The 9,796-nt window shown below is 37.0% G+C and overlaps 1 protein-coding gene across 1 annotated transcript; it reads right to left on the bottom strand.

The window, feature by feature from the left end:
- Positions 1-5,549: 5,549 nt before the first annotated feature.
- LOC104115125 (nectarin-1-like) lies at positions 5,550-6,836 on the bottom strand. The gene is made up of 2 exons (XM_009625699.4): positions 6,671-6,836; positions 5,550-6,338 (listed from the first exon to the last, which is right to left on the bottom strand). The coding sequence occupies exons 1-2, from the start codon at positions 6,786-6,788 to the stop codon at positions 5,677-5,679; spliced, it is 780 nt and encodes a 259-aa protein (XP_009623994.1). The 5' UTR covers positions 6,789-6,836; the 3' UTR covers positions 5,550-5,676.
- Between the last annotated feature and the right edge of the window lie 2,960 nt (positions 6,837-9,796).

Genomic DNA, 9,796 nt, shown 5'->3' with positions numbered 1-9,796 from the left:
ATTTCCTAGAGCAGGACTTAGCTTGTAGGAAGGAAAACCATAAAGAAGGTCGAATACTAAACCTCCACCATCTTTTCATAGTTGGGGTATTGTTGATCTCCTCTATATTCCCAATTACAATGCCCCCCTCATCTTTAGGATAATAGAAGGTTCTTCTAGGAACTCCAATGATATTTATTCTTGTCCCCCGAAGAGCCCCAAAAGAATCTAGCAAAATACTTTTCCATAAGATTTAGGATCCCTTTGGGAGGTTTCGTAGCAGTGAGGGTATAAGTAGGCATGGACTGCAATACATGCTTGATGAGAATTAGCATGCAACCACTGGATAACAATTTACCATGCTAACCATTAAGACTATTGACTACCGTGGCTAGCATAATATCAAAATATTAAAAAAAAATTCTACCAATATAAATTGGACATCCAAGGTAATTGAAAGGAAAATCCTTGTTCTTAAAACTTGTGGACACCAATGATCCTATTGATTCTGCAAGCACCTGCTTTAGGAGAGGTTAAGAAATTTATTTTGTCTACATTAACTCTCTGACCAGAGCTCTTCTCATACTTATGAATTTGCTTCATAATCAGCCTCAAAGACTTACTATTCCCACTACTAAAGATTATAATATCATTTGTATAGGCAAGATAATTAATATAAGGACCCTTTATACTCATAGAAAATGAGGTAAAATGGTTATTGTGTTGCAAGAGGTTATTTAACATCCTGCTCAACACTTTAGCACCTAATATGAATAAGGATGGTGAAAGAGGATCACTCTGTTTAAGACCCTGAGCTGAAGTGAAAAATCCCATTCACTTGCCATTGATAATCACTGAGTACCAAACATCTGATATAAGCTTCTAGATGAGATCAATCCAACCCTCTAAAAAACCAAATCTTCTAAGTACCGAGATAAGGCAAGACCAATTCATCCTATCATACGCCTTGGCCATGTCTAGCTTGATCACGTTTATCATATTGTGAGTGCATATTGCGGTCGTCCCATTGGTGGCCTGAAGGTAAGCCTGCAGTAGGTAGTGCAAGTCTTGCCCTTATCGCCCAAACTTCCTCAACACTAGTTCGAAAAGCCCTAGCCACAACTTCTTCTGGAATTTGAGATCTACTCGCAAACATGGAAATTGCAATAAGCAGAACACCAGGATTTTGGCTGTTGAAGGACAAAATAATAGTTGTGTTACCTCTGCCAACATTAAACTGGAAATGGATGAGACCTCTTGGGAAAATAAAGACTTCTCCCTTTGTGATCAACTTGTTAACAAAAACATTGTCTGTAGTAATGAATCCAGCAACTAATGTACCCTCTTTTACGAATATAATTTCAGTGGCTCGAGGGTGAGTGTGTGGGGGGGTTTAAACCATCACGTTCAAAGTCTACTCGATTCATTGATACACCCTGTGTGCTAAGGCCAGGCATGTTGAAAACGTTGGCTACACCGACTCGACTGCCAAAAATATTGCGTTCTCCTGGTTGTGTGATTCCCATTGATGCAAAATCTTCTAGCGTGAATGTAAATTTCCCTTTGCATGAAAATTTGTTCACCGTTATAACGGTTTCACGTATATATTAAAAAAAGGTTATATGAGTTATTAAATATGAATAATCAGCATTATGATATAAATAAAAGATTCAATATAGAAGACTATAAGTCAATCCACAAAAAGTGAGATTAGTAAACTAGAAAATAAAGTAGGTTGTACCTGGCTACTACAATAGGTTAATATAGACTGCTTGTGAAAAAATATTTTACATTATCCATATGGCAAAACAAGTGTTTAGAAATGATATAAGTGCTTGATAATAACATATACATATTGATATGTGTGTGGTTTGGGGAGGGGGGAGGGTGGGGGTGAATATTAAATTGGTCCAAAGTTAGTCTCAATTAGACTTGAACTTTTTATGGACTTGCACATATATTGTATTAAGAATAATCATATGTTGGTTGCTATCATTAAAAGGTTGACCCAAATTAAAAGTAATCTGCTAAGATTTTAAAGTTAAATGAGTCTATTAGATATCTTGTAAAGTACGGGGTCTTATGTGTAGATACACGGATGTAGTTTCTAATTTGATGATGGGCTATATTAGAAATACATAAACTTGTGCACCTATTAATAGGGTTATGGTTAGGGGTGGGCATAAAATCCAAAAAGCCGAAATCGAATCCGAACCGAATTAATTTGGTATTTCGATATAGAGTTTTTCGGTATTTCGGTATACTTCGGTACAGAAATTGCGGTGTTTCAGTACTGTATTCGGTATTGAGTTTTTGATATTTCGGTATACCGAAATACCGAAATATTTAAGTCCAAGCCCACATCTTTTTCTATTTTCCAACTCAATAAGCGTAAGCCCAACACCCGAAGCCCCCTAAATCCTAATTCGCTAATCCCTTAGCGTGCCTAGCAGACTCCTTAGGCTTAGAAACTTACAGGAAGTAGCTTCTCGCCTTCTTCTACTTACCTCATTTCCCTTTTCTATTTTCTAACCCTAGATTTCTCTCAAAAATTGCAACATCAACATTGCTTGGCTGCTGCTAATTCAGGGAAGATCCATCCCTCAATATAATCAACCGCGCTCACTGGGGGTATGTGCAGACTCCGGATAGGCTCCTTCAACCCAAGCGCTATCATAAATCAGTATAACCACTACGGCGTGCAACCCGATCCCATAAATGTCACTCATAGTCAGGCCCTCGACCTCACTCAGTCATCACTCTCTCCAGTCTCTCTCACCGGCTCACCATGTCAATGAAACTAGCCCGAAAATAATGATATGATGCATCAATAAATAACAACAAAGCTTGAGATATGATGTGAAATGAATGAATATGAGTGAGTATGAAATATCAATAAAATCATTAAGATAACAGCAAGAAACGACCGCTATGGGTCCCAACAGTACCGGTATATAGCCTAGACATGATCTCTAGCATATTTAGCAGCTTAATTACTTTATCACATAATAAAAACACGGACATCAATAATATAAGTCCACTATACAGTGCCATGAAATCAACCAGGCCACAATTCTCACGGTGCACGCTGGCACGCCCGTAACATGGCATGTGCTTCACCTCAACACCAATCATATAACACATATTTCGGGGTTTCGAACTCTCAGAGCCAAGTTTAGAAGTGTTACTTACCTCAATCCGAGAAAATCCCTACTCCAATACGCCTTTGCCTCGTAAATTGATCTCCTAATGACCCGAATCTAGCCACAAATAGTACAATACAATCAACACGGGTTAAACGAATCAATTCCACAAGAAATTACTAAGTTATAACTCAAAAATTCGAAATTGGTTCAAAACCGCCCCCGGGCCCATGTCTCGGAATCCAACAAAACTCAAAAAGTCCGCAAGCCCATTTAATCACGAGTCCAACCATACAATTTCTATCAAAATCCAACACCCAATCGTTACCCAAATCCCCCAAATCAACTCTCCAAATCCCTAGCCTCAAACTCCTAAATTACACCTCATAAACACCCAAACTAGGTGGAAAATTAATGGGGATACAAGATTATTGATCAAAAACAAGCACAAGGGACTTATCTCAAGAATTCCCTCGAAAACCCTCACAAAAATCGCCCTAGTCCGAGCTCAAAATGTTTGAAAATGAAGAAAATTGTGAACCCTTATGATTTTAATTATGCCCAGCAAAACCGCTTATGCGGTTCACTTGACCGCTTCTGCGGCCTTTTACGCTTCTGCGGTGCCCAATCCACTTCTGCGGACATACTTCTGCGACGGGCCATCCGCTTCTGTGAAGCTACCTCACCAAGCGACCATGCGCTTCTGCGATCTAATACCTGCATATGCGGACACGCAGGTGCGGAAAGGACCTCGCACCTGCAAACTCTGCCAGCTTCCTTCTTGACCGCTTCTGCAGTCCCTTTCTCACTTCTGCGAGCTCGCATCTGCGGTTCCCAATCCGCAGGTGCAATTACACCGGCAGTTGCAAATCTTCAGCAACTCTTCAACTTCAAACCTCGTTTCGAAAATCATCCGAAATCAACCCGAGGTCCCTAGGACCTCAACCAAACATACCAACAAGTCTTTAAAATATCATACGAACTTAGTCGAACCCTCAAATCTCCTCAAACAATATCTTTTTGCACACAAGTCACAAATGACACCACGGACCTACTCCAACTTCCGGAATCGGAATCCGACCCCGATATCAAAAAGTCCACTCCCGATCAAACTTTTCACAAATTCAACTTTCGTCATTTCAAGCCTAATTCAACTACAGACCTCCAAATCACAATCCGGACACGCTCCTAAGTCCAAAATCACCTAACGGAGCTAACGGAACCATCAAAATACAAATCTGGTGTCATTTACACATAAGTCAATATCCGGTCAACTTGTCCAACTTAAGCTTTTCATTATGAGACTAAGTGTCTCAATTCATTCCGAAAGCTCTCCGGACCTGAACCAACTAACACGATAAGTAATATAATAGCTATACAACACAAAAGGAGTAGTAAATAGGGGAACGAGACTACAACTCTCGAAACGACCGGCCGGGTTATTACAGTACCGAAGTACCAAATGCCAACCCCTAGTTATGGTCTCCAAATCCAACGTAGGGTTTTCTTTCTAGCATCCCATCGTTGGAAAGAATAGAACAACTTATGTGTTGGTTTGAAAAACCGTTAACACAAGACGACAAGTTTCATTCATTCCCATGGATTCAGGTACGCTTCCGTATTCAATTTTATTCTTGATGATTTGACATGGTAGGTCTTGGGTTAAAGTATTTTTGGTTCCAACAATTGGTATCTGAGCATATATCATGTTAAATTGTTGAGATATTTGTTTAAAGTCTCAACTTACTTCTTCTGCAAATCAAACCTGCTGGAAAAGTTTAGTCGACTGATTCCTCTTTAAGTCGACTAAGTTTTTAATTTGGCTACAATTCATCCCTCTCCCCTACCTTTTTATACTTTCAGTATAGATTGATAAATAGATATAAATATATAAATTGTTTATGCGTTCCTTACCTTTCTAGGTTTTTATTTATGAATATTAGTTTCCAGTGCGTAGAGATTTTGATTGATTTAATTCATTAGGGTTGTTTGGATGATGGTATATGAATATTAGTCTTAGAATAAAACCTCGTATAAAATAGTACAATGTTTAATTGATCGCATAATAAGAAAAATAATATCGGAAAAAATAATCATTACTGCACAAAATAATCATGTACAACAATGTCTTAAATTCTTATTAATCACGATGTAAACAATCATGCATTATAATTAATCATCACATAACTAACATGTGAGCCAAACGACCCCTTAACATATACTTTCTGGAGAATTTGAGAAATTCAATGATTTTAGAGTACGGAAAAGATTTTACCCAAGTCTTCTTTGAGCTTAAACTGGAATTAGTAATTGTTCAAAGTATTCTGTTTACCCAAAAGGATAACAAAAGACATTAAGAGTCACCGAAATTTAGTTCGTTATTTAAAAGACACCAAATTAAAGATGCATTCTGAGAAATCAAAATCAAAAGCAAAAGCTGTGAAATTATTCATATATATCCACCATTTATTTATTATTATGATTATAATATAATTTGAAGTCATTACATAATACCATATCGTGAGTACATATTATGATCGTCACGTTTATTATATCATGAGTGCATGTTGCGGTCGTCATATTTAACATATTGTGAGTGCATATTACGGTCGTCACGTTTATCATATTGTGAGTGCATATTGCGGTCATCCCATTGGCAGCCTGAAGCTAAGCCTGCAGTAAGTAATGCAAGCCTTGCTCTTATCGCCCGAACTTCCTCAACACTAGTTTGAAATGCCCTGGCCACAACTTCTTCTGGAATTTGAGGTCTACTCGCAAACATGGAAAGTGCAATAAGCTGAACACCAGGATTTTGGCTGTTAAAGGCCACAATAATAGTTGCGTTACCTCTGCCAACATTAAACTGGAAATGGATGAGCCCTCTTGGGAAAACAAAGACTTCTCCCTTTGTGATCAACTTGTTAACAAAAACATTGTCCGTGGTGATGAATCCAGCAACTAATGTACCCTCTTTTACGAATATAATTTCAGTGGCTCGAGGGTGAGTATGCGGCGGGTTTAAACCATCACGTTCAAAGTCTATTCGAGCCATTGATACACCCTGTGTGTTAAGGCCAGGCATGTTATAAATGTTGGCTACAGCTACTCGAGTGCCAAAAATATTAGGTTCTCCTGGTTGTGCAATTCCCATTGATGCGAAATCTTCTGGAGTGAATGTAAAGTTCCTTTTGCATGAAAATCCGTTCACCGTTATAGCTGTTTCATGTATATATATTAATAAAGTTTATATGAGTAATTAAATATGAATAATCAGCATTACAATATGTGTGTGTCGTTTGCATGTTAAATTGCTCCAAAGATGCTTTAAACTAGTTAGACTTTTTGCTTATACTAATTTTTATATTTACATAAGAAAATAATTTTGATAGATGAGGAAGTTGTATAATTGGTAGAAGCAATAAACATTGAGAAAAGAGACATACATTAATTCTCTATTAATGAAAAACATAACTGTTTGTTAGTATAAGTAAAACCATGGAGAAAATGCATGGGATGATAAGAAATTGATTATTGAAAAAAATACTAACATGAGTTATAATCAGCGACACAAACATCCTGGAGTGGATCTGGATCAGACGCAGAAACTCTGTTAAAAGTAATACTTAAAATGGTGATGGCTACCTTGAAAAGGATCATGTAAGCCATGGATAGGATTGGAGGAAGTTAGAGAAGGAGAGAAAATGGTAGCTTTATTTATAATTAAGGGGCGTCATATATAGGAGTTTAATTTCTCTTGATCATTATTGGTCTAGCCATGGCTCTACAAGTAATTCTGAACGCAATCTTTCACTTTAATGATTCCAACACGGAAGGAATGATAGTAACAAAATTTTGCAAATCATGTCTCAAATCTCTTATGTGTGCGAGACTAGCTAGTCCCCTTTAAAGTAATATAATTGCACCATGCCAATTATATTACTTCCATGTCTAAATCAAATTAATGTAATCATCTAGAAGACCACCTTCTCCCATAATTTGTTACCTAGTAAAATCAAAAATCAAAATGATGAAAAACATATAGAGTTTCCACTCACAAGACAAATTTCTTCATTAGCAGTACAAGCATGTAAAAAGAAAACCGATAAACCACACCAAACCGATAATTTGAGTCAAACCGGAAAAACAAAATTTTGATTGTGGTTTGGTTTGATTTGGTTTGGTATTGGAAAAAAACCCCGACCATAATTAGTTTGGTTTAGTTTGGTTTTAACTTAAAGTCTCCTCTGAGTAGATGAATCCGAGCATATCTATGGTACGCTACTGGAATCAACTCCAAAATTTGCACAAGAAGTGCAGAGTGTAGTATGAGTACAACCGACCCCATGTACTCCGTAAGTGTCGAGCCTAACCTCGACGAAGTAGTGACGAGGCTATGACAGGACACGTACTTAAACAACATGTACAAGTATATAAAAATATGAAGCAACAATAAAATAATAAATAACACTTTATAAATTTGGGAGAGAACATGCGAAGGGGGTTGATATAATAATCTCAGGAGGAGAATTATCACTTAGCAGCCAAATAATTCCTCAACAATAAAATGAGCGACTGATGATATGAAAATGGAACGGCACCACCGTTCGTGCTTTTACTCTCATTCCTCCTATAAACTGATAAATAAACAATAATAATTGGCACTGCATCACCCTTTGTGATTTAACTCTCTTTTGACAAGGCATCACCCTTCGTGCTTTTACACTCTCTGAAAATGACACGGTATCACCCTTCATGCTTTTACACTCACAAATGGAACGAAAACACCCTTCGTGCTTTTACACTCTTTCTCACCATGACAATGATAGTATAAATAATAAAAATGGCACGGCATCACCCTTCGTGCTTTTACACTCTTTCTTACCATAAAAATAATAATATAAATTTGGAAGAGTATTTAAATGTGGGGATATACACTTATCAATCAATTCAATACCAGAATACCAACTTCACCTTCCAAAATATTCAACAATAAATAAATGAATAATAATTTCACGAATAATGATCAAATAATCAATAATAAACTTAAGCAGGAATAGGCAATTATTCACAATAAATAAATTTCACCCGCATACATTCACTCAACCACAACGCATAAGTACTCGTCACCTCACATATACGTTATACTCGCATATTAAATCACGTAGCAAATAGACAAATAAGTCTTACTTCCTCAATTCAAGGTTAACCATGACATTTACCTTGCTTTGCAACCAAATTCAAGATTCCAATAAACCTTTACCTCGCGAAATGTCCGAAATTCTCAAATCTAGTCATAAACAATTCAATATACTCAATACAAATCGTGAGAATTAATTCCATTTGAATTTACTAATTTTTCGGATTAAAATCTAAAATTCATTTTCAAAATTGACAGTGGGACCCACGTCTCGAATCCCCAAAAAACTCACAAAATATGAACATCCATTCCGGTACGAGTTCAACCATACAAAAATTATCGAATTCCGACATCGGATTGACCTTCAAATCTTCATTTTATATTCTTAGAAGATTTTATAAAAATCTGATTTTTCTTTCATAAATTCACGGATTCATGATGTAAATGAGTATGGAATCATGAAATATAATCAATATAGGATAAGGAATACTTACTCCAATATTTTCCCGTAAAAATTGCCAAACAATCGTCTTACCCGAGCTCAAAATCGTGAGAAGTGAAAAATAGGACGAAATCCCATTTTCAGAATTTAAGTTCTGTTGCCCGGTCATTTACCCTATGCGATCGCGGCCAAACTCCCGCGATCGCGAAACACAATTTTTCCAATAGCCGTCTCCAACTCTTCCAGACAACTCTTCTAAATAACAAATGGTTTATCTTTCTAAAAACTAGACAATAATATCTACAACTTTTATGTTTTGGTCATCTCCTAATTCCTTATAGATTCTGAGATATAAGCTTCCAAAATCACCCCTATGCAACATAAATTTCTTCTTCGCGATTTCCAAATATCTTCCCGGACAGCCTATAATATACCAACCATAACTTTTTGTACATAACTCCAAATGCCAAATGGTTTACTTTTATTAAAACTACACACAAAGGGCTACAACTTTCATTTTTGGATAATCTCCAAATTCCTTAAAGATTGCGAGATATAAGCTTCCAAAGTCGGGTCAATGTAGCAGAAGTTTCCTCTACGCGATCGCGAAAGGTCATCCGCGATCGTGAAACACTAGTCAATTTCTCCCATTTTACTCATCGCGATCGCGGACAATTACCCGCTATCGCATAACACACTGTTGTAGCCAAAAACCAGCAGCTAAAAATGGCCTAGAAATGGTCTGAAATCACCCCGAAACTCACCCGAGCCCCTCAAGATCTCGTCCGGATATTCCAACATGTCCCGAAACATAATACGGACTTACTCGAGGTTTCAAATCATGTCAAACAACATTGAAATTATAATTCACACCTCGATTGGGACTTATGAGATTCAAACTTTTCAATTTACAAAACTTGTGCCGAAACATGTTAAATGAATCCGAAATGACTTCAAATTTGGCACACAAGTAATAAATGACATAACAGAGCTATTCCAATTTTCGAAATCTCAATCCGAGTCCAATATCAATAAAGTCAACTCCGCGGTCAAACTTTGGAAATCTTTAGCCTTTACATTTCTAGTTTCCGTTAA

This window comes from Nicotiana tomentosiformis, chromosome 1, assembly GCF_000390325.3.
Source record: "Nicotiana tomentosiformis chromosome 1, ASM39032v3, whole genome shotgun sequence".
In the NCBI taxonomy this organism is placed as follows: domain Eukaryota; kingdom Viridiplantae; phylum Streptophyta; class Magnoliopsida; order Solanales; family Solanaceae; genus Nicotiana; species Nicotiana tomentosiformis.
Note: the sequence above shows the minus strand (reverse complement) of the source record. Positions and strands in the feature narration are given on the sequence as shown.